Raw genomic sequence first — 26,347 nt, 5'->3', positions numbered from 1 at the left:
AAATAAATAATAAAAGATGAGGATGTTGGGGATTGATCCATTGGGTAAGGAAATGATCAACTTCAAGAACAAACTGGGGGGCCGGCCCAGTGACGTAGCAGTTAAGTGCGCACATTCCACTTTGGTGGCCTGGGGTTCGCTGGTTCGAATCCTGGGTGCAGACACAGCACCACTTGGCACACCATGCTGTGTTAGGCATCCCACATATAAAGTAGAGGAAGATGGGCACGGATGTTAGCTCAGGGCCAGTCTTCCTCAGCAAAAAGAAGAGGATTGGCAGATGTTAGCTCAGGGCTAATCTTCCTCAAAAAACAAAACGAAACAAAAAAAGAACAAACTGGGGCTGGGCCACAAATCAAAGGTCCATCCTGGCTGTAGAGACTGGAGAGCATGACTCAGTGGAGGAGACGTAGCCAAGGTTGTCACGGTGATTGGAAGAGTAGAAGAGATGGCACACTGACCAGCCCTGCCAATCAACTCATTTTTTTCCAGAGCTTGCATGATCATTTACTAAGCAGGCTATACCGGTGGTAATAATGGTAATAGTGGTGGTAGTGGTGGTGATAAAACCAACAGCACACAAGCCAACAGTTCACAAAGCTCCTGCATATCCACTGTCTCATGTTATGCACAGTAACGAGCAGTGACCATCACGTTGCCTATGATAAGAGAGAGAAAGCAGAGAGGACTGGACTTAAACCAGCCTTCTCTCTATCCTCATGTGCTCTAGGCACATGACTGTGAAATATTCCTCTGGGATAACAAGGGGTGGCACACACTTAGGAGGCCTGAGAGAATGGGCTCCAATTCCCAAGATCTTTGTCTACTGTAGAATTCACGGTGTACAATTATCAAAGGTAAGTGGTTCGAGTTACCAGTTCCACAATGGGCGAGCTCTTCTTTGGACCAAGTAGCAGTGCCTTCTCCTTCCTCCTGATCTAAACCAGTCCCAGAAGAGTGAGTGGTTTTGTTTTTTATTTCCCCGAGGTCCCTTAAGTAGGCTCTTCTCCCTTCAATTTTAGTCTCCAGCACCACAGACCATCATAGGAAACACCTTAGCTTGTAATTTATAATTATTTAAAATTTCTTACATATAATTTCTACCTTATTCACTTACATAGAATAATAATTACCATCTATTGAGTCCTTAATAGGTACCAGCAATTTGCATACATTATCTTATTTAATCTGCACAAAAGAAGAAATTGTTCTCATTTTTTCTCAGATGAGGATCTAAGGCTTAGAGAATTTAAGGAAATTTCCTAGGGCCACATAGCTCATAAGCAGAAGCTCAGGATTCACAGGAATAGCTTAGAATGAGTGGGCGTCCTGCTCACTTTCGCTTGGACTCTCCCCGTCCCCACCTCAGCTTTGTTCTGTGGGATTAGCAAAGCCTGAAAAAACAAAACAACAACAACAACAAAGACATCCAGGAGTAAGAACTGTGCTTAAAATTCTGAATTTCAGATGTTATATTGCCCCAGTTCTCTGCCTCCGCCTCCTCCTATTTGACACAGACAGATCACAAAGTCTTGGGCTTTGAGGATTAGGAGAGAAATACAATTCCCCACCAGGAGGAAGGCAAGGAGCACACTGTTCTCTTTACATGCAAATATCTTAATTACAGCTGGTAAAGAAGATATTTGTATGGAAATTTATGTATCTGTATATGTTATATATTCAGTTTGCCTCAGAAAATAAAAAAAAGACTTTACAATTGAGGAAGCCAAACAGGGCCTGTTATAATACACGCCACTGTCAGGTGATGAAGGCGCTGCCATCCCGCCCTCCACAGGAGCAGAGAGGAACGGAGTGAATCCACACCCTGATTCAGTGGCCTCAGGCCACTGCCTGCTCCTCTCCAGCATAAATGTGCCTCAGGTTCTTGGAATTTTCTGGTGGGGTATCTCCCTGCCTTTTTTCCCAGTATCTATCTCCATGGAGATAAGGCTATGATAGCAATAGCGTCCATCCCATGACTGCACCACCATCGCTGACAGAAGCAAACAACTGGATTTCAAAATTACAGGGAGATTAGACCCAGTTTAGGGGACCCCTGAAACTTCTCTCAGGAAGAGAATATGATTTGGGGAATGACGAGGGACAGATATACTTTTCTTCTATTGAGAACCCGCCAGTCAAGATGCATCCAATGAATAAAATACAACCAATTACCTGTGAAAAGCACAAGGCCATATTTGGCACACTGAGCTTCTTCTTAGCATTTTTTTGAGTGTTCTAACATCTGTTTTATAATATAAACCTTTTTTTAGATCCACTAAGGATATAGGGTGAAATAGACTTACCTTGCAGTAGGTAGGATTCTGGCTAGACATAACTGAGAACTTCCCTCTTCTAAAGGGTGCTACAAATTAGAAAGGAAAGGATAAACTCTCTCACTGAGAATAGCTTCCCTTTGCCACAGCTGGAAGGAATAAGGCGGGAGGCTGTGGAATCCCGGGAGATGCACTGGAAGACAGGAGCGAACCATCTGTCTGGGATGATTTCGATGCTATTCTGCCTGGGGCCACAGAGGTGATACAGATGACATTTAAGACTCCTTCCAGCTTCATGTTTCTTTAAAACTGAATGATTTGGCATTTGTTCGTGTGTTTCTAACACTCTAGAGATGCAGAATAGACTAGGTAGCCTAAAAGCTGCATTTGTAAGGAATCCGTCCTGACCCTCAATTTCACTGTTATTCTTCAAGGTTATGATCCAAAACTACAAGAGGCTTTGAGTGTCCAGGCCCTGGCCTCCAGTTCACCTTTCCAGGCCCCACTGATTCGGACGCCTTCTCTTCTATACCCTACTGCTACCACCACAGCATGGGGCCTCATCGCCTCTTCCCTGGACCATTGTCATGGCCTGCCTTACTGGCCTCTATTTCCTGCAGTCTAGCCTACATGCCACTGCCTGATGACTTGTCCTCATACACAGCCTCCACTAAAACATGACTAACCTTCCATGCCTGTTTATCAGCTACACAAGTCAGAACAGTTGGCTTTTCAAGGGCTGCCACAGTGGTCCTATCCTTCTTTTACCAACATTTCCTTCCATGCCTCTTCCACGTATCCTCAGTTTGGGCCAGTTGAGTGACACAGTGTTCTGGATCACTCTCCCAGTTTGCCTGCCTCCAAGCTCCCTCCATGCCTCTGTTCATGCTAACCCCTCTAACAGGAATGTCCCCCCAAAATTCAACCCACTGACTGCCAACCAAACCCTCAAAACACAAGTCACCCCTCTAATTAGATGAGATTTTGAAATTTGTAACCTTTTTGCATGATTTGCCTCCCTCTGGCTTATAGTGGAGCTACAAATTTTCATCCTGTTTTATATTCCCTATGAAATGTTAATTTCCTTGGGAATACAGATTGCGTTCTGTTCATCCTTGTGCATAGTCAGGAATTAAATGGAATGCTGCTGCCAACACATAGACCTTGTCAATGGCTACAAGACTTGGCACAAGGGGAAATAAACCAGCATGGACATGGCTGAGCAAATGTACAAACTGGATCACTCATGCTAAGGTTGTATAAATGATCGAACACTGACTTTGCTGTCAAGGAATCTCAAGGCTTGAACACAGCACCAACCTTCTCTAAGGCTTATCTATAAAATGGAGGCTAATAGTCCCTGACCATTTATTTCTCAGAAGACCCTCTGCTCCTCCAGGCAAAGCACTAAGAGGCTGGTATGAAAGCGCAAAACCCCACAATCAGCATGTGTGAAATGAGTGTTTCTCCTTCAGCTGGTTTGGGGGTGAGGGCTTATGTGATCCACTGGTAAGCCACAGAGAGGCAGGAGAATCAGAGGGACTCAAAAGCAGAGCTATCCATTCACTGATCCCCTGCTGCTACCATTCTTGTCATCGCTATCACTATTATGTGTGGCTGGAACAGCTGCCCTGGATCTTAACTGGGGAGCCTGCTGAAGGGGTCCCAGTGCTCAGCTCTGCAGGGCAAGGAAGCCCCTCCAGAAAAGTATGGCAAGAGTTGCATGACTGGGGACAGGTAAGGGGTGACAGAATGCCATGACTCCTCCTTCCTCCATTTGAACTAGAGTGGCTTTGTATTTATCTACCTATATCTATCCATCTATTTTATAAGGTTCCATTTGAAGAAAACGTTTTACTGCTTTAAAATAGTTGCCTTGGAAAACTCTGTATCTAATCCAATCTTATGGTTGAGAGTCAAGAACACTGATCTAAAGTCAATTATCACCAAAGGGAGTGAGTAACTGAACCCGAACTCAGTCCTTTAAGCCCCGTCCGGGAAAAGGAGCAGTGAAGCCATCAATGGATTTAAGGATGAAACTGCAGAATATCCCTCAAACTCTCAACCAAGTTTCCATAAAGGGACAGAAAACAATGCAATTGGTGTGGCCGTCATCTGTAAAGAGATGAGAAGCCTTAAGATAACAAAGAAGAAAGACAGGAAGTGCTCACTTTATTTATGATAAACTCAAGTCCATGGCAAGAAAGGAATTTATCCCATGTCAGTAGTTACTGCAAGGACTAATCATAGGCCTCCTGCTTTGAGTCCTGCATTCTGGTCACCAGATTACTCACAGGTTGCCAAGAGCCCATGAGCAAAGATGGGAAGTACTCCCCAGGTCTAGCATTCCTAAGCCTATTGAAAGGAAATGTCCCAAATAACTTGTTCACCTCATTGTTAGAGTCCGAATGTTTGCACGTCAACCTCCTGATCATCATGTCCTCTCCAAGTCACCTTCACATCAGATTGTTGGAGTCTTCCATCGCTCAAAACACCAGGTCTCACCCTATATTCACTTCTGCACCTTGTGGAATGCCTGAGTTGCAGGTAGATGTCCGCAGTGGCACTACCACTGCGTTGGAATAAAGTATGCTATGGCCTAAGAAGGTTGGAGGTCTAGAAGCACGGAGATGGATGGAGGAATCCATGTAATTCCCGTCATTGAAAAAAACATCAAGAAAGCCACCAAGTAATTCTTCTGCCCACTGGGCTGATTACCCTAAATAGCTCAAAGGAGAAGAAGAGGCAAGAGCAGAAAGCAATCTTCAGTCACTAAACTAGATCCAAGTACTGTGGGAAGAGCCTATTTCAAAACTGGAGGTTGTTCCCTTATTTTATCAGGAGGGGAGAAAAGGGGTTGGGATATTGACCAGCTGTGGTCTGGGGCAAAGTAATAGAGAATGCTGAGACAACTTCGGCTTTATTCTTGTACCTCTGGCCCTGTCTCCCTCTTAAAGAAATCAAGCCTCCAATTCACTTATCATTACACACAAAACTTAGCCCCATAGAGGGTAAAACCTAAAAGAGACTATAGAACTAGAACCAAACTCCAGATTTTACAGATAAAAGTGAAGTCTCTAATTGTCACCATGGACACAGAGCTGGCGTTGAGACCAAGGTGTTCAAAATAGCAGACTTGTCCTTCAACAGACTTGGATTCCAAAATGTCTGGTATTTCGTAAATAATTAGCGTGTGAATTCTTTGATTTTAATCAAGGAAACAAGGTTGTAATACCTATAATCAGCATAAATCTATCCCCCATACCTTCCTCCATGTTCATTCCCTCTGCAGCTTTGTGCAGCTTAACAGGTCATAGCATTGGAGCTGTTTTCCAAAATTCCCTCAAGATGCGTGTCCTATGGCACCAAGCCCTACAGCAGACGTTCAGGCAACTAAAGTTCTGAGCATGCCCAGATGTCTACCCTGTGGCCATGTCTTCCGGTCAGCACCGGGCACCCTCTCCCAAAGCTGAAGAAAAGAACAAACTCACAGTCTAGGGACTGGGAATCTAAGGAGATCCCATGCCTTCCTCTAGCCTCCTAATCTAAGCTTTATCAGAGAAAGTGAATTCCAGCTCTGTCTTACCGTCTAAAGATGCCGGCCAGTGGCTGCATAGTTCTAAAAGATTCCGTAAGACTCTGGAGTTATAAGTTCCTCACAAAATAGGATTCCTCAGCAGTTTATTATAGCCCACCTACCCTGCTTCCAGAACACAGGGAACTGTGGAGCCCTGGAGCCTCTTGAAAGGTAATCAAGGGTTGAGCTGGGGCATAGAAAACCAAAGAGGAGATTGTAAGACAGGGCAGTGGATGCCCTCACCCCTGTTTCAACCACTGCCCCTAAGTAACAACTTAGCTAAGTGCAACATGGTATCCTGGGGTAGATCCTGGGACAGAAAGAAGGACAGTAGCAGAAAAACTGATTAAATCCAAACAAAGTCTGTAGTTTAGTTTACAATTTGCACCAATATTAATTTTATAGTGTTGACAAATGTACTATGGTCAGCAGTAGGGAAAACTGGGTGATGGGTATATGAGAACTCTCTACTGTCTTTGCAACTTTTCTGTAAATCTAAAATTACTCCAAAATAAAAATGTATTCATGAAAAATAGGAAACGGGAAAATCACATTTCTCAGGAATGGAATACAAACCTTCCTGCCTCGTTCTCCTCCAGATAACAGGAACATGGGTAACCTATTCTTGGAATATTCTAAAAACAGCAAGAGAACAATCAGGTCCAGCCACTGGGCTCTGGCCACTGGACAGCCTGCATGGGACCCTAATCTTCTGATAGTTAGAATAACTTCTTCCCTGGTGCCTGGGTCTACTCAGGAACCTCATGTCTGAAACCACAGGGACAAGTCTGGTTAAGTCCTCTCCAAACAAGGTCAGCATCCCTCACGGACCAGTCTGTCCAGCTGCTTATCCTCTCCCAGGCAGTTAAGTAAGAGGCCAGGTCTCCCTACTCTTGCCCTCCGGAGAAAGGAACTAAGATTCTGAGGGCAGGCAACCACTTGCCCAGGTGGGGATGAAAGGAATTGTGAGGGACCCGCCCTCTTTGTGCTGTTTCCGGTTTCCAGGAGGGCAGCTCTCCAGCCCAAAGCTCCTTTGAAGAAACAACTTTTCTGATTGGTGCAGGATGAGCGTGCAGTCACATTCCTGCCGCATTCTGATGGGCATCTGCCTGCCTAAAGGGAGCAGAAATGAACAGCAAAATTTCCTCCCACGCATGGCAAAGCCTGCAGTATTCCCAGGATGCCATGCTAGAAAACCTGGGAATTCAGTATGAGAGACAACTCATTGTGGTCACACAGTGAGGCCACCATCCACAAGGGTTCTATTAGTATTCAAGTGCACATTATAATCTCCACCTGCCGGGCTCAGAGCTCAGAATCTGGGCAGGGAGGGGGGGTGCCAGTTACTGAGGGGGTCTCCCAGAAACCCCAACAAAGAGCAAGGGGCATGGCTGGCACCTTGGCACCTTGTGGTCCTGAAAGTCAATTGGCTTAAATTGCCTTCACTAGCTTTTAAAGGCAAAAGTAAATAACAAGTTATTTCATAGACCACTGGCTCTCCTCAACACACTGTCAGCCATTTGGCTTCCACCAAAGGGCCTCTCTCCACTTGAGGCCAAGGACTAATTGATTAATCGACAAGACTTTGGTGGTCCCCGGGCTCTCAGCGCAGGCGACTCAGTAATCAGTCAACATTCTTGCTGGTCATGGCCTCAGAGGCCATCTGATTAAGCCTCAGCCCTGCTCTAACCTCAGGTCCTGATTTAACTAATCAGAGGGCTTCCCTCCCCGGCCTCAGTCTTTGGAGCTCTGTCTTATTCTCTAAGGACTGACATGGTAGGAAACTCATTTCCAGTATGCCAACAGGCCCTAAACATCTTTGGGATTCTCTTGAAAGCTATGAACCCTCAAAAACCAAAACACCCCACATGCAACATTGTTCATACAATTTCAGGAAGTCTTAGAGTTCCTGGGGCTCCTGAAGCCCTCGCTGGGACCCTCTACAGGCTGAGAGCCCGGGCTTTTAGTCAAGGACCTAACCCTGCTCTCAACAGCACTGGGTGGCTTCAGCTAGAATGTGGAATATGTTGTGAATCCCCCCTTAACCATCATGTGTTTGGAACAGAAGCTGCTCCAGTTATATTTCTTCCCTGTTTTGCTTCTGGATGTATTTTCTTACCTATTAACTTAGACTCCCTTTGATTTTGAACATACCCCTTTTCCCCGCCTATTCCACAGGATGTGTTTTCTTATGAGTATGCCTTTGCTGCTTTCCAGGGAGATGAACCAAAGCACCAAGATGGCAGGTGAGGCCAAGCTCCCTCATTGATTACAAATGTCATGTGACACCCAGAATTTGCAATGAGAAGATGAAACCGCGCCTCTCAGGATCTCCATGTTTGGGATGGGAGTAGCAATAGAAAGCAAGGACGCCTTGTCCTAATTTTCCTGCGAAATCATCAGACATGGGATAAAACACTGTTGGAATGGCATGTTGGAAGAGAAAGGAGTCTTTCTTCACCCATACTGTGGCAGAGGTTGCCAGCTGCTCATTACAATCCACATTCTTCTCTCCTACTTGGGGACACAGCTACCTCCATTTCTCATCCTCCCTTGCAAAGAGTGAGGCCTTGTGGCTGGGTTCTTGCCATGAGAAGAAGTGACAGGCCCTGCTTCCAGGTCAGGCCCATTAACCTTGTGCATTCCTTCATGCCTGTTTCCCCCTCCAACTGGCTTGAATGGGGACGGGCACCTAGGGGACCAAGACATCACACAACAGAGGAGGATAGAGCTCCATCAGCCTGAATGACCACGTGGAGGAGGGCTATTCCTCCAACAAGTTCACCTGCTCACACTGTTACGTGACCTAGAAACAGGCTTCTCTTTGTGTTGGAATCATTATATATTCTGCATCCGCTTGTTAGAGCCTTTTGCCTGCCTTCACTAATACACTTAGGTAAGCCTTGTTTAGAATGCCCATTTTGGAATTGGGGAAGATATTTGTGCTTTAGTTCCAATAACAGTAACAGTAATTAATATTTATTGAGTGTTTATTATGCAAAGAGCTTTATATTTATTAATTCTTAATTCTTACAGGAAATGCTTGCGATCAGGGCTATTAGTGCCATTTTACAGTCTGGGGAGACAGAAGGTTTAAACCACTTGCCCAAGGTTATATAGGCAGGAACTACAGAAGCTGAGATTCAAACCCAGGCGGTATGGGTCCAAGAGCCTACACTTTTTATTACTGCCATGGGGCACCATGACATCCATAAAATCAAATATTCCACCAGCCAGATCAGCTTGTTTTAAATTATTCTCACATCCTAACAGTTACTCTTGTCATCTTTTCCAGGGGTTTCCAAGAATCCTGACCCAGAATCTCCACCTTAGAACCCAGGGCCTTGCTATCAGCTCTCAGACCTGCCTCATGTCCCCCATATATGTGTCTGCCTGGGCTTTGCCGTACTTTCCTCCTCATCTCCTGGACACTTGGCTCCACCTCCTCCCAAGACTCCCCTCTGACTTTAAGCAAGTCATCCCTGACTCAGACCAGCACTCGCTCCCTCCTCTAGATCCAGTCCCCAGATACTGCTTCTGCCTGCTTAGACAACGGATCCCCACGTCATCTCCAGAGACTCACCTCACCTAGCTGGGCATCCATTTGCCTGTCCAGGCTCCTCATGGTCTGGCCTAAACCACATCCTGACTAATTCCAAATTCCCATTCTGACTTCATTCATTCATGCACATTTTTACTGAGTGTCTACCAAGTCCTAGGCACCGTGCTGGGCACAAAGGACCGGAGGGTGAACAGCAAGGCACACGCCTGGCCCTTTGGATCAGTAGGATCAGAGCAGCGAGCCCCTCCAATCCCATCCCTCCTGGACCTCAGCCTATCGCCTCCCCTCCAAATCAAGACATCTGAAAATATTTCTATTCTGTTCTCGTCTTCAGGATGCTTGAAACTTTTTTAAATTCCAGATTTGACCTCTAATCCCTGAGTATTGTCTGATGTTCTGCAAAAGATAGAATGGCACCAGACGCCTGCCCTTGTCAAAGCCTGTTTAGAGGCAATCTCAGAAGGATCGAGTTGGTGACCCAAAGAGGAAAAGCTCTCCGTCACTGGGCAGAGTCTTAGGAGGAGAGAACAGATCGCTCTCGCACTGTGGTACAGCAATGTTTGCTTTCTCTCTCTAAATATGTAACAGGAAATTAGGCAGTTCACCTCTGTAAATCGTTCGCATTCCACTCATGCATGAGCCAGATGGTGCCTCTTTAAGAAATTAAAAATGACAAAGAAAGAAAGAAGGAGGAGTTTCTCTCTTCCTCTGCCTCTGCCCTCAGATATATGCTCTGGAATCTGCGCTAGATGGGTGAGCACAGACACACACACACACACACACACACACACACACACACACACACACACACACGAGACCTGAATTATCTGCATTCAGCTATATTAGACACCAGAAACCAGCAAACTCCTAGGCCCAGGAGACTTCAGTAGCCTCCAGTAGTAGAGGGGCGCTAACCTGTGCTGGGAGTCAGCTTGCAGACAGAATCCTTCATGTTCTTGCTATCTAATAAATCGCTGCCTTCCCCCAGAGCCTCAGCCGGTGGACCAAACAAAACTGTCTTTCATAAGTCACCTGAACGTGGACTCAGCTCTAAGATTCAAAGCGGGACCAGATACACGCTGACCAGAAGAACAAGTGAGGACGGAAGCCCCATATCTCTACCTAAGTGGAAAATTTGGGGAGGAAATTTTCCAGAGGTGGTCAGCTAAAAGACCCTCCTCTTTGGGGGCAGCCACACGATCCCAGTTCATTTTCCAGGGATCAGGAGGTCCCTCTCTCTGACCTCTCTCTAATATCTGAAAATAAGATTATCCCTGGAGTTCTTCCGCCTTGGTGGGAAAGGAACTAAGGAAGATAATATAAACAAAAGTTTATCCAGTAGGTAGCATACTCCAGGCTTTTTCTTTAAACAAATGAACTTGTCTAACATCAAAATAACTATGTTGCGAGACTATGTTTGTCCTCATTTTAAAATTGGGACAATGAAATAGAGATTAGAGAAAGTGCATTGAGGTCCCATGGCTGCTAATGATGCTAGGACGTCAACACAGATAGGATTAGGCCCACATACAGGGCTCCTTTGTCACCCTGATGTCTTCCAATATGGATAACAAGACTTCAAGGTTCATTATGGATGTGACCTCAGGCAAATCTATTTCCACCTTTTGTTTTATGGAAAATGAAGGAGGGGGAGCTGTGTATACACTAGGAGATTGTGAGCAACTGAACATTAAGATATGCTACAAGCTGCTCTTTGAAAATGGAGAGTATACGATCAACTCACCATCAGTGGAATATGCAGTTTTCCAGTGGTGCCCTGTGTTTTTACCGCAATAGCTATCCTTTTGATTTCATACTTCCTTGAGACCAAAGACATCCATTTTCGAGCTAGCTGGCCTCAGCTTAATCCTGGCTGAGAACTCATGAAAAAGGAACTGTGGATACCTAGAGTAAGGACATTTTCTCACCTCACTCTCCCTTTCTTAAATTCCAATCTGCCTTGGAGCCCATAGAAATGAGACAGATTTACTCCTTGCAGCTCTCCGAGGAGTAAAGAGCAACAGTTCACAGTTACAAAGCAGTATCACTTGGAAATGTGATCTTTTTTTTTTCTCTTTAAAATCAGAATCGAGAAATAATAAATGCACTCCTTGAAGCAAGTTTGAAAGCCGAGTCTACACACATTCTGATCAGATATTGTTTCCTAAGACCCTGGTGAAGCCAGTAGAGACCAGATTGGCATAATCAAACATCTGCCTCACACAGAAAACAATGATCCATCCCTTGCTTTCATCAACCCAACATAAATCCGAGCTCAGCCAGACAGGCCAGCAAACCCCATTACACGGAGTGCAAAGGCAATTAAATGGTGCCAGCTCCGGCTAGACTCAAGAAATCTATGACCCATGGGCCTTTAGTAACCACACCAATGCCTCTCTTGGAAATGACTGAAAAAATTGGTCTAGATGCTAAAGAAAGATTCCACTTTGCTATTTCCTGGCAGGTCTGCCCTGGCCATCAGTCTGTGGCTGCATCATGCTCCCTTTTCCATATCTGGGGATGTTGGACAGGGCAGGTGGCTCAAGAAATTGCCTAGTTTGCTGCAGACATTCTAATTTCCCCACTATTTGGTCTATTCTGCCTCAAATTTTCCCATGATGGTGTATCATCTGCCATCCTTTGGTTTTACTATGAGCACGTCACTTTCTAGCCATAAAAGCATGTCTCAAACATTCTGTTTTTCTCCAGGCCACAGCTGAAATGAAGTGTCTTGAGTGACCAGTTTTAATATCTGGGTCTTCTTGCTTAGGCAAAGCCAGTAGGAGCATCCAGATAGAACTGATCTGCGGATGCCAACCCCAAACTTGCAGCCGCTTGGTCTACCAGGTTCAGGCCAAAGGAACAATTCTATCTGGACTCCTTGATCATCCATTTCCCACAAAGATGAGACAAATGGCTACCACACCCCTCAACCCCCAAAACATTATTCCACCCTCTCCTTGTACCACCTATCCAACTCCTCACCCATTCAATGTCCCCAAAGTACATTTCTCATATTTTTGAGGCATTTGCTTCCCAATCAGCTTGCAGAAGTTATCCCATCTCTGTATCTCAGGTTGCACCCATACTTCCCCTTTTTGAGATAAATGACACTCGTGCCCACTCGTCCTTTCCCTGGCAATAATATGGCAATAATAACACTGTCAGAAACCACTGAATGATCCATGGCAAGGGCATCCCCAAAGACTAAAGGAAAAGATAATTCTGTGGGCCAACTAAGACGTCTGTTAATGTATGGTACACAACTGTATAGAAGTAAAATTGAATGTGATGTCTCCTCTCATAGTCAGAAAGCTTTTTCAAACACCAAACCACACCTCACTCCAAAGCTGGCAATGATAACACACTTTCTTGCCTCATCTTTCCTAAGCTGTTGGGATAATTCTGTTTAGCAACAGATTAATTATTTTTGCAACTTCACTTTGGGTTCTGGCTTCTCATCAAGATCTACCTTAGAAGACGAGATAAGCCTACATGGTCATCAGATAAGTTCCAAGAAGAAAATGTGTTGTGGGTGAGTCTGGACTGAGGACTGAGTTGGAAGATCGTAAAATGTAGCACCAAGTTGAGCTTATCTATGTGTGCACTCGGGTGTACACATATATATATGAGTCTGTTTGCATGAAGAATGAATACTGATGCAGGTGGGAACATAAGGCCTATGTCATTGCAATGTAAGGATGCAACTGGGTTAAATGTCCAAGAGAAAGGGAGGAGCGAGCTATCAAGAGAATAGTAAACAGGTATGTCAAGATGCAGGAGAGGCCAAAGGCTAACCATGAGCATGTGTCTGGGCATGGGTGTGTATATGTGTATGCTTTGGAGTGACAGGGTTAATGGACAATGACAAAGACATGTGAGCAAGGCGCTAGTCTGCCGCTGGGTCCTGCAGCTGGAGAAGCCACCTTACCCTGTAGTAATCGGTGCTGTAGACGTCTCTGGACATGCCGAAGTCTCCGATCTTCACCAGCAGATTGGCTCCGACCAGGCAGTTCCTGGTGGCCAGGTCCCGGTGCACAAAGTGCTGGGAAGCCAGGTACACCATGCCCGAGGCAATCTGGCTGGCGATGTGGAGCATCTGGGAGAGTCCCAGCTCGCCTTTCGCCTGGCGCGGCTGCCCATCCACGAGGATCATAGCATCTGGCCCATGGGCCCTGTGAGGGGTCGGGGGAGAAGACAGGGGACAGAGAGAATTCAGGAGATCAAGGGGAATCGCTTTCTCAGCTCCCTGATCACTGGGATGCACCACAGACAGGAATAAAATCTCCCTTCTCAGCCTACCTATGGCCTATTTCAATCCATCCAAATTATGTTATTTGAGTGTGGACATGGGTAAAATGTTACAACCAGATTCCCAACTAAGGTGACGCAGACATGCTCTGATGGGTCAGAGAATAAACTGAATCTTTTAAATATTTTACTGCTCTCTGGGGTTTTTCAGGGTCTAGATGCCTAGTATAGAATGACTAATAAAACAACTAACCTGACAGAGCCCTTGCAATGTTCCAAACTCTAAGGATCTTAAACACATTAATTCACTTAAATCTCCCACTCCAATTTTGAGATAAGGAAACTGAGGCACAGATCACCTGGCCAAAGTCCCAGAAGTCCCAATGTGGCCATATGGGTAATCAGGAGGCAGACTGAAACCAGACAAGTGGCTCTAGAGGAGACCTTTAACCTTTAAGGAGCATCAAAAGGGCCCGTCAAACAGATTCCCGGGCCCTGCCCCCTAGGATTCTGATTTTCTAGGCAGAGCCCGATTATTTGCATTTCCGACAAGCTCCCAGTGTGATGCTGCTGGTTGGCAGTCCACACCCTGTGTAGCAAGACTTGAGTCTACGCTTCTAACCTCTCCACCATACTGTCTAGGACTGGGTAACTTCTGTTGGTGGCAGGGCAGGATGGAAAGACTCTGTGACCTTGAAGCAGAAGCCCCGGGAGCCCCAGCACCCACTCCATCCCAAATCAAGGCCCAGATTTGTTATTCTAACACCTTTCTCTGTCATATGGGTCACTTTTAGTGTTCACTCTTTTCTCCAGAAAGCGCAATGAGCCGTACCCACACCCAGGGCCCTTATTTACGAAGTTGTGGGCCAAGGAGCCCTGGTGTACAGCAAGGCCTCGGCCTGTTTTACTGCTTCTCCAATTTCTACCGAAAGGTGCCATTAAATATGAACACAGTCATTTTATCATCTCCTGTGGGCTCTGTCTACCTGACCCCTCCGAAAGAGGGCTACTGCTCAGCTCCCAAGACAGCGGGATCACCGGGGCAAGCCTGCACTCCTGTCTACTGGGGAAGGCACCACAGCCTGCCCTCAAAACCTGGGAGATACAGGAGCAGGAACAGACTTTGACTCTCTTTCTTCCTCTTCTCTTATATTGGCGCAACAGTGGTACAGAGAGGCACCCAGGAACTCTCTGTAGCCCTGATGGTGGCACTTGAGGCTGAAGGCACTGCTGAATCCATTCAGAGAGCATGGTGGAAAATGCAGCATGTCCCTCTGACCCCAGGGGAAGGGAAGCAGGGAGAGGAAGACCCTGAATATTCAGAAAGGGTGTCGCCTGTCTTAGAAACTACCGTGGTTCACAGTTCTGATAAAATAATAATTGTAAAAATTTTAATAGTAACTACCATCGACTAAACACCTCGCTACATGGAAAACTCGTCTAGGTATTATACATATATATTTAATGTTTGTCATTTAATGCTCTTAACAACGAACCTGGGAAGCAGTTATGAACAGTCTTGATTCCTGGGAGAGAGAATTAAGGTTGAAAACTTGTTCCAGGTTACATCGCTAAGATACAACAAATTCAGAGCGTGAACCCAAGTCTGTCTTATGATAAGGACTGAGTTCTCTGGGAAAGGAATAAATTTCATTGTGAAATCAAGTTTTAGGAGGTTTAGAACATTCTACAGATACTTTCAATTCCTTTAGGGACATTTTTGGAAATCCAGCTCATAAGAAGCATTCACTATCTGCTACCAATCCTTTCCATTTCTCCCTTAAAACCACAGCCTCCTGTTGAATGTCCCACTTCAAGAAGATGCTCATCAATTTTTGGTGAGTGTGCTAGAGTGTTCCATAATCTACACATGGACTCTGAAAATCTCATGGAATTCAATGAGCGTCAATAAGTTTCAAGGACCACACACTATGTCAAGGGTCTGATTTTTCAACCTGCTTCCTGGGACCCTGAATTCCACAGACCCTCACACATGGCTGCCCCCTCCACATCTGGGCACTACTTGGAGGTGGCAGATGTGGGAGGCAGGGAAGTGCTAACTCTGCTGTAGTGGTGAGATGCTGCTTTCTCTGGGCAAGGGAGAGCTCCCCCTCAACCCCATCCGGAACTTCTGGTTGGGGTTCCCGTCTCTTACCAGTTCCATCAAGAACATCTCAAAGTCCAGATGATCTTGTTCCAGGTTTGGGGAAACTCTTCTTACAACAAATCCAATCTTTCTAGAACAATGCTCTCCAATAGAACTTTCTATTGATAGAAATGTCCTATACTGCACTGCCCAATATGGTCACATGTGACTACTGAGCACTTGAAATGTGGCTAGTGTGACTGAGGAACTGGATTTTTAAGTTTTATTTAAGTTATGTAAATTTAAATTCAAATTTCCGTATGTGGCCCCGGTACTGGACAGCACAGTTCTACATTTATCCCAGGAAAATCCACTCTTTTTTTTCAACCATCTCTGTCTCCTGATGAATTTGTGAACTTCTGCCTTCTTACTCCTCATCAAAAAGTCTCTAGCAAGCAGGTTTCCAGGAGGGGTATGAGGTATTAGCCTCACTTTGCAACACTGAGGAGTGTAAGGCACAAAATGGGAAAGCTATTCACATGATCCAGGGGAAGGATGCCCCTAGAATCTAGGAGTTGGAAGCTATAGGCTGGCAGGCCCTCTGGGCTCCCTCCTTGGATTCATTCCAGACCCTGCTCTTTTTCTCAGTCTACTTGGGATCAGGAAGGAGAGCACAGGTTACTTGTCATAGCATCCTCAACTTTTTCTCCCTAGAAATTAGGGACAAAGGCCTGATGTAGAAGAATGAAAGGCTGCTTCTCATTTCGAATCCCCAGACTTGTGTTCAGAGGGGCACTAGGACTTCTGGCTCCAGAGAGAACCCCCAGGGTCCGGTAGGGCTGGGTTGGAGAGTAGAGGTAAGGACAGCGATCCTCGCTCACCTGAGGAACTTGTTCAGGTCTCCATGCTTCATGTACTCAAAGACCATGATGAGGGGGTCCCCATCACCACACACCCCATAGAACTTGACAATGTGCTCATGCTGCAGGTTGGTGAGCAGCTCGGCCTCCCTCTGGAAATCCTTCCTGGCAGCCAAGGTGGGATCCTTCAGGGCCTGAAACAATGCAGGACATGTTTTTTAGCAACCAGAAGGCAGGGGTGTGTCTGGTTCCCTCCCAGGAAGAAAGCTGGTGCCCATAATAATGACACTGCTGGTTCCCAACAAATGAGATTCTAATCAGGGTTTAAAGAGCATGAGGCTAAGACACAGTAGCCAGGCCTGACTCCTTTGTCCTTCAGCATTTTCATCCCTGTAGAAACAGAAATCAACTTTCTGAAACCCACGACCCATCCACCAGCCAGTGATTTCAAACCATGTTCATCTCAGAGCCCTAGGCTTCTTCAGAGATTAGTGTGAACGCAGAGAGAGGGGGCAGGGAGATGGAAGGCCTGACAAAGGCCCCTTCCCACGTTTCCTTGAAGAAATGGTCCCACCTCTAAACTAAACAGTGGGAGAACCACTGTCCCAGTTGCTTTCACTATGTAAACCAGACTGTGCCCATAGCCCACCAGAAATCAGGCAGACAATGTAATAAAGTCTTCTTGCCTTTTCTATTCCTTGATTTTAGATCGTGAAGGAGTGTATACTTGCACAGAAATGTGACCACTTTGGCTTCTAGAAGGCTCTGGTGTCCTCCTAGTAGGGGTGAAGGGAGCACTGGGGGGAAATGGGGCTGCAGCGATGGGAATGGCAGTTAACAGGCAGAAGCCTGAGGATCACCCAAGACCAGGACCAGGTAAAGGACCACAAAGTCTCAGGGTAGGAGGGGAAGATGGGCATCTGGTGGCCACAGAAATGTCACAACTCAACCCTCATGGGAGTGGGAGGCCCTGGTGTGAGGGAAGAGCACCAGACCAGACCACATGCCCCCAGGCCCAGGAAGATAAATGGAAGAGCAATGGTAGGAGGGGTGTCAGCTGTGAATGTGGATATTCCAGCACCAGAAGGAGATGGCAAGACCAAAATGGAAGACATCCATCACCTCCGACGGACCTTGGATAGGGCACTGCCGTGGGAACAGGTCCCTCTCTGCAGGAGGAGCAGCCAGGCAGGTGTGCTCACACATTTCTCTAGCTTACCACCCTCCCCATGAGGTCAGAAGGCAGGGGCCAAGCATCCAGTTGCCTCAAATGACACTGTTTAGTAACCTCAATAGACACAACACAAGGCAATGAAGGTGGGGTGTGCAGTTTGCACGCCATTTTCAAGTTAGCAGAAATCCAGACAGACAGGAGACTGGTTTGCATTCTCTCTGCCAGGCATCTGGACTTTTTGGTTATTTAGGCAGACGGACCTCCCCTGTAGTTCATGCTACTACTGAAAGGCCTCCCTAGCCAGAGAACTTTCTCTTGCCCCCACAACTCCCATCAGCTGAAATCCACATGGCTGTCTTGGCTTAGAGCACGGAAGGAATGAGAATATGCAAAAATTGTATCTAGTCATCAGCATACAGTAGACATAATGGATTCTTAGCATTAAAAGGGCCCCAGATATCATCTGCTTCCACCTGCTCATTTCTGGAGTTGGAGAAACTGAGGCCCAGCCCTGCCCGGGGATCAGCACACATTCGTACATCTTAAATGACAGCAGATTAGAGTTAAACTGGACCCCAGACACCTCCTTGTGACCCAGAGTTCAATGGCAATGGCTCTAGGGCCATCAAGAGGGCCACGGTCTCTTAGCCAGAGATCAAAACCCACTCCCACTTCAACCAGCGCCACCTTTCATTCTTTTCAAAATTTGGAGGTTTCACCAAAAAAGTGTTTGAGTAAATGACTCTACTGCTGACAAAAATGCTGGAAGCTATCTAATGTAGCTTTCCCATTTTACAGCTGAGAAAACCGAGGTCCAGAATGGGGAAGCAACTTGCCAAAGATCACACAAGAAGTAAAGGCTTGAGTCTGGAGCCCAGGACACATTCCTCCCCAGCACACCTACTTGAATTAATTTATCAGATGAATAACTCTCTAGGCAGGTCTCCAAGGGAATGGTGGGTGCAGAAGCTAAAGACATGAAAGGGCAGAGGAGAGGGTGGGAAAGAAGAGGAGTATGGGCAGCCGGCAGAGCAGGTGGACCCAGCGAGGAAGCCAGGTTTGTAAGGCAGGCCAAGGGCACAGGAAAGTGGGAGATCCACTGACCCACGGCTGATTTTCACCACTTCTAATCCTATGGGCTTATTGGGATGCTACCCCATAATAAAGGAATAGGCTGCCATGGGTCCACCTGTCAGAATCAAGACATTTGCAAAGCCTTCTTCCTACGAGTGGAGGAAGGCAGGGAGTCATCAAGAGAAGGCGCTTTCCTGGGTGACCCAGCTCCCAGCTGCAGCCCTGAGCTGCATGGGCTGGGCCATGGGTATAGGATGACTGCCAGTGATTTATTTATTTTCACGAAGAACAAGAAGGTAAAGAAAAAAAAATGGAACCCAGCATGGGTGGGATGGGAGAATACAAAGATTTATGTGAACACTGGATTTATGAGAGGGAAAAGTAGATCAAATTTGAGGCCAGCCAAATGGCCTCTCTCCATCTCTGTAAATCATTCTCCTGCACAGTCCGGAAGCCAATGGCAGCCATTGGCTATTTCCGTTCTCAGCTCTCACGCAGTGCCAGCCAGCATCCCCAAGGTTGGCTCCCCACACCGCGAGGCAGATATGAGTTCCTCATTTGGGAGATGGGGCACAAAGCCACTGCTGCCTCTTCTAGCTTTCCCACATCCTTTATCCTGCCAGTTCTCTTTCCACCATCACAATGGGTTTTCCAGCTCCTGGGTCAAACCTGAAGTTCCTATGTAACTGGCAAAGGGTCAAGTGCAGAACTGGGGTTCAGAGCTGCAAGTGGCCCCAAACCCCAGGGATTGATGCAATTGGACCAGAGATGATAGAAAGAGAATAATAAAGAGGAAAATCAGCTCAGAGATTCTCTTGCCCCTCTCAATGGAGCCGACATCCAACACGTTCTTTGGAGCTGGGAAACTTCAACATGGGTCCCCAGTCAGTGGATGGGAGGCACAGGGAGATGGGTCTTGCCAAGGGGTCTCTGAAGCCCTTCCAGTGGCATCCATAGAACAAAGAGGAGAGCAGGAATTCTGGCCCCCTGGTCTCCTTCTTCCCCACCCAAGGTTTGAAGGCACTGCCCTTTCTGGTCCTCCCGCTGTGTGCATCAGGACGCATGTCCACCTCCTGCCCTGGGGGAAGGATTTCAGTGGGGCTGTTTAGTAGGATGGGAGGAAAGCAGTCTAGACGGCAGGAACATTCAAACTTCTCAACAGTTCCCACTTCATCAGAGTCATTTAACTTCTTCGTCTTGTCCAGCCTGGGAGCTCTGCTGCCTTCCATTTTTTTTTTCCTTTTATTGAGAGGAGATATTTCAAAGAATGTTCAGTTTTGGATTTTATTAACATACTGAAATCTATTTTATTATATGCACAGAGATACACATATTCCTAAATGTTCAAATTCCTAAACGTTCAAATACACAGACAACCACGCACACACACACAGTCAACCCTTTAAAAAGAAGGTACGAAAATCTCCTTTCTCTTTTCCTCTCAAAATCCACTGTCACTTCACCTTGTTGAGATCCCCAAACGATTTTATCAGAGAACAAGATGGGTAGTTATCACATGTACAGGTGCCCTTCTCTCATCTGTCTTCCTACCTTAAAATTGGCCATCAGCTTCCCGTTGTTTTCAGGATAAAATCCACACTCCTTTACACAATCATGGGCTCTAAATTTCAGGTCACCCCACCTGTCTCTGCCTCCTCTCCTCCCATACATTCCCTTCTCCTCATTCATTACACTTCAGTCTCACTGGTCTTTCCATCCTTCTTTCCCACCACGATTTTATCTGCCTCAGGCCCTTTGCACGTCCTGTTCTTTGGACCAGAAAAACTCTCAACTGAGCTATATCCACATGACCAGCCAGAAAAGCTGGCACTGTCCATGACCTCTGTGGAACACACTGACTGGTGCCCATTATGCCCTGAACACTCACTACTAGTTGAATATCCGGAGATACCTTCGTCTCAGAGAGGAGCTTACCAAGAGCCAGCCGTGCTTGTCCCCAAATTCATTTCTGACAGTTGAGCCTGTTAATGTCGTCACTTAATGTAATGAAATGTCATGGAAACCGATGAAATATGAGTGCAAAGAGTGGACTGTTTTTAGGGAACCTAGGATGAATATTTTTGGAAGGAACTTCTAAAAGTCAGTGTTAAAAAGTGTTAAGACTGGGACGAAATACTATTTTTAAAAATTGAGAAAATAGTAAAAATCTGAGATTCTACACTCAGATTGTTTCACAAATATTTTAAGTTTCTGCTCCAATTTAAAGTAACTGAAACTGGAAATCATGAGCAACCAAAACAAAAAGAAAACAACCTCCCAAATCAAAAGGAACCCAAAAGCTGAAGTTCAGACATATTGGAAGAAATATCACATTGAATCCAAATAATTAAAATTATAAATAACCAGAACACATATTTCCTGCATATAAAATTAATTTTATAGGAAGACTGAGAAAAATGTTAAAATAAGTAAATGCTCAAAGAGAGTGAAGAAATAATTATTTTAAAGAATCAAGAAGGTATGCAACCAAAACAGAGAGAAATAAGATTAAGATAACAATAAAGTTAAGAACCAGTTAAATATCTTGGAAATCAAGTGTATGGTCATTGATGTCAAAATAAAAATCTCCATTGACAGGACACAATCTACACTAGATAAAACCGCAAGAAGAATTCATGACTTGGAAGAACGCTGAGGTTCACCCAGAGCAGAGCATAGAGAGATGGGGGGAAAGAGGAAAGGCAGTGAGAAGGATTCATTCTCTCATCTGTGGAGGAAAGGGGCTGTCCAGGTTTCAGTGTGGCTCCACCACGGACTAGCTGTGGGACCTTGGGTGAATTGCTTAACCTCTCTGTGCCTCAATGTCCTCTTGTGTTAAATGTAGACAATGCTAGTGCCCAGCTCTCAGGGTTGCTATGAGAATGAAACATTAACATGCACACATCACCCACAGTGGGGCCTGGCATACTGTGAGCACCCTAATGAGTGTTGTCCGTTCAATGTTGTCATCATCATCATCATCATCACCATCTTCTCCTCCGTGAACGTCCCTCTGGGCTCTGATATTCTACGACTCTGAGACCTGAGCTTCCTGGGCCTGGGGGGTCTCCTTTCTTCCTCTCTCCCCATTACTTCATATAGGGCAGACACACAGTAAGTGCTCAATGAATATGTATGGAATGAATAAATTAAGCGTATTTTTAAGAATATGATAAATCCTTGAAAGAAAAATCTTTTACGGCACACTGATTTATCACAAAGCTAACACCAGTGCATCCTCGATGTAAGTAAAAAATAAAATATTGCCAACTTCCCAGAAATGGCCCCACCCTGTACCCTGCCCTTCCAGGATGCTCTCTCTCACCCTGAAGGTAACTACTATGCTGACTCATGGAATTCACATCCTTGTTTTTTTAAAATAGTTTATACTACCTGAATACGAATTCCTAGATGCTGGGAATTACTTGTGTTTTGGATTTTGTAAAGGCGGAATCACACATATAGCATTATGTATGTGCTTCTATATCTTTTTTCATTCAACATTGTGCTTTTGAGATTCTTCCTCACTGTTGCATGCAGCCGTAGTTCATTCATTCTCCTCACTGAATAGCTTTCCATTATATGAATATAGCACAGTTCTTTATCCACGTTGCCATTGATGGACACTGGGGTTGTTTCTGACTTTTGGCTGTTATAAATAATGCTTTGTGAACATTCTTAGACACATCTCTTGATAGAGAGAGAGAGAGAGAGAGACAAATAGAGAGAGACAGACAGACAGACAGACAGACAGATATCCATTGGGAATAGGCCCAGAAGTAGAAGTGCTGGGTCATACAGTATACCAATGTTCTAGAATATCAAACTGTTTTCAAAACAATTATACCCCTTTACATTCCCACCCGCAAAGTATGAGAGATACAAGTTGCTCCATATCCTTGTCAGCACTTGGCATTGTCACTGCTATTAAGCTATTCTGCTTGGTGGAGAGAGGTATCTCATTATGGTTCATTTGCACTTTTCTGATGATTGATTAGATTGGACACCTTTCTCATATACTTATTGGCATTTGATATCAGAGGAGATTTTCTTGAGATCTTCTGAGCAAGTGCACTGTTTGTCAAATGACTGTGTAAAAGCAGCATCACCTATTTACAAAGATTGTGAACTACATGATTTTAACGTCACACTTACACTACACACATATAGAAATTATGCTCTGTCTCGTCCTGTGCTCCATGTCTTTCATAAGTATTCATCTTGTCTCTGCAAGAGACTGCAAGGACCTTCGAAACAGAGGCTGGGATTTCTGTTCTTTGTTTCCACCATAGCAACTGCAGAGCAAAAAATTCTTGCCAATGGATTTAAAACCACAATTTTGGGAAAACCTTGTCTTGAGTAATACTTGGAAGTGTTCTCTGGAAGTCCACAATTACCCTGCATCAAAATGAGAACAAACCCAAGCGGAAGGAGCCCAAAAACATGAGGAAAAGCTAAAGAGGATAAAAAGCAGGAGACAGGGTGGGTTCTCGGCTGTTCTCCAGAGGAGAGGAGGGTCTCCTTCAAGGGCTGCCCACTGGGCAGATCCCCTGGGTGGCAAATGGTGTGAAATGCCAGAGCACTCACCTCCTCGGGGTCACCAGATCCAAGGGGAAAAGGAAACACTTTTAAAAGGATGAAAACAGAAACACATTTTCTGCATTAGCCAATCTGGGTACTGCCACTCAATGCCACACCACTCAGTGGGAAACATTTCCCAGGGTTTTAGACCATCATTTCATTTCCTGCTCAAAGTGCAATAAATGTTCCATTTCTTCACCCATCCCCAGACGGATGCTGGAACACCCAGCGGATTAGTGTCATCCTGTAAATTAAAAGTTTTAGGGCAGTGCAGATTCTAAGTTTCGGGACAAAATTAGAAACATTTCCACCTTTCCACATTCCTGGTCCAAGCTGTCTAAAGACAGCTCGCTCACCTGTGCATCCCCCGCCTATGGAGACACACCGAGCAAGTTTATTCTCGGCGTGTCTAGCAATAATAATCATTAGCCTTTTATGGCAGCAATACTCTAGTTCCTTATTTATTTTCTAGAGCAGAGGTCAGCAGACAACACATATTTTTGTGAAAAAAAATTTATTGGAAAACAGCCACCACCTTTAGTTTATGTATTTTTTATGCTGCTTTCCCACTACATGGGCAGAGTTGAGTAGCTGCAATGAAGAAGGTATGGCCCTCGAAGCCTAAAATATTTATTATCTGGCCATTTCGAGAAAAAGTTTTGGCAACGCCTACTCTAGATGTCAACGCAAGCCTGGCAGCTCATACGTCATGTGTCTAAGCACATTCAATAACAGCAACATCAAGACTAATGATGATAACAGAGACAAATACTCTTTATTGGGACGATGCCCCAAGTGGTGACCTGAGGATTTTACATATGTTATATAATTTAATCACCAAAATTCTGAGGAGGAGATATTATAATTCCTATTATACAGATAAGGAAACTGAGGCCCATAGAGGTTAAGCATCTCTCACAAGGTCACACAGCTAATGAGTGCTGGGGCTGAGACTCCCCTCAGGCTCTCTGATTTCCATGCTTGGCCTGTGGTCCGCACAGCACCTCCTGTGTCCGTGGAGGTCATTTATCCTCCGTGGACAAAGCTGTTTTGCAGATACACAAGACTGCGAACACAGAGACCCAAAAGTCGCAGGAGGATGAAACTGCTGTCATGAGGGCACCATCAGAGCCCCATGCTTAGGATGAGACCCTTTTGAGGTGCAGGTGAGAATCCTCATGGGGAGCAGTTTCTCCTGCTCCCAGCCCAGAACATGATGCAGAATTCACATTGGCCTCAGAGGCCCGCTCGCTGCTCCCACAGAGGCCACCCCACGCTCCAGAGCAGGGATCCTGAGACCCAGGGGTGCCTCAGCGAGGTGACTTGACTCTTACCTGTGCCAATAATGTTCAAAGATTGGTCCAACATTGATTTATAGAAGCTGCTCCCTGCTGGAGGCAGGGCTAGGGAGGGAGACTGCTGGCAGGAAAGTCCCCTCTCTCCTGCCCGAAGCGATTCAGCTCCAGCTGCACATCTGCACAGCTGGCTCCACAGCTGGTAATGGACCCATCCAGCAGCTGCCAGGAGCCAGATGCCCTCATGCATGCTGCCCCTTGGAGTCTGAACCTGGATCCCCTGGGGGGTTTCTGAGAAGCTCTTCCAGCCTCACTCACTGTTGTCCCTGTGCTCAGTACTAAACCCCCCACCTCATCTCCTTCCATTCCCAGTGATGTCTGCTGCCCTCGACTGTGGCTCCCAGGGTGTCCTTGAGTCACCCACCCTTCAGCCAACTCCACTCCTGAGAAATGGTCTAGTGACAGTCCAGGAGCAACAACACATCCTACAAAGTCACTGAGGAGGGAGGAGGGCCAGCTGGGGTCAGAGCTGAGCCCAGGGCCTCCAGAATAAACCCAGGGCCTTTCACAGGCCTAACTTGTTCCCCCAGCTGCACCCAGGCACAGCCCTCTGAGGTACTATGGCTCTTGACTTCCAAATCCACAGGAAGCTGGTTTTGGTCCAGAGGAAACTTCCCTGACCTTGGAACCAGGGCCTGGGTGCATCTGCTAAAGCCAGTTTACACCATCTTCCAGAATAGAGTGAGTGCTCCTTCCCGCTCCCCGGCCCCCGCCAGCCCTCTTCTGGAGGCCCACATGCCTCCGCGATTTACCTTCACGGCCACGAGCATCTTGTCCTTGGTCGGGCTGAGGTTGTAGCACTCAGCGAGGAAGACCTTTCCAAAGGCTCCCTCGCCCAGTTCTCGCTTCAACACGATGTCCCTCCTCTTAATGTGCTGCACATCTGTAGCAGGGGACAGAGAGGAGAGCAGTCAAGTCAGTCCTGGGTGCTTGTCCCTGTGAGAGGCAGGGGGACAGCAGAGCACAGGGGTCTAGAGCGGGGAGCTCTGCTCCTGAGTCCACAGCAGGGAGAGGCAAACTCTAGCACCTCAAGTTGGGCGTGGAAACTGGTGTCACCTTGTGGGTTGAGAGTCCTGCCCAGAATCAAGTCTCAGCTCTGCCCTTGACTAGCCCCAACCTCTCTAAACCACCACTTCCTCAGCTGGAAAACAGAGCCAATCGTGGTGAACACACAGGATTCTGGGGTAATTGGCTATCGTGGCTGGAGAGAGTATATAGCGGTCTCAGCAGTTACTGTGCACAGGCGTGCCCTGGGGATCTTGTTCAAATGCAGCTTCTAACTCAGTGGGTCAGAGACTCTGCAATCCTAACCAGCCCCCAGGTGCTGTCTATGTGCACAGTCCGGTCTCCAGGGTATTCCAGAATCCTGGCTCCACCTCCTTGCTAGCCTTTGAGCCTGGGAAAGCTATTTCACCCCAGAGCCTCAATTTCCTCATCTGTAAAATGGGATTAACACCAATACCTTACTGGCTGAATTCTTGAGAAGATTAGATGAGATAATCCATAAGAAGGGCTTGGCCCAGTGCCTGGGGCAAACTAAACACGCACAGG

At 46.1% G+C, this 26,347-nt stretch overlaps 1 protein-coding gene across 4 annotated transcripts in view; it reads right to left on the bottom strand.

The window, feature by feature from the left end:
• Nucleotides 1-26,347, bottom strand: part of NTRK3 (neurotrophic receptor tyrosine kinase 3) — a 361,677-nt gene that overhangs the window by 37,384 nt on the left and 297,946 nt on the right. For all 4 annotated transcript variants that reach the window (XM_070618143.1, XM_070618146.1, XM_070618150.1 and 1 more), the window contains exons 13-15: nt 25,549-25,679; nt 16,634-16,806; nt 13,347-13,590 (exon numbers count right to left, since the gene is read on the bottom strand). In XM_070618143.1, the coding sequence (XP_070474244.1) occupies nt 13,347-13,590; nt 16,634-16,806; nt 25,549-25,679 (548 nt within the window). The remainder of the gene's footprint in view (nt 1-13,346; nt 13,591-16,633; nt 16,807-25,548; nt 25,680-26,347) is intronic.

This window comes from Equus przewalskii, chromosome 1, assembly GCF_037783145.1.
Source record: "Equus przewalskii isolate Varuska chromosome 1, EquPr2, whole genome shotgun sequence".
Classification (NCBI taxonomy): Eukaryota; Metazoa; Chordata; class Mammalia; order Perissodactyla; family Equidae; genus Equus; species Equus przewalskii.
This window is presented reverse-complemented; position numbering and strand designations above follow the sequence as displayed.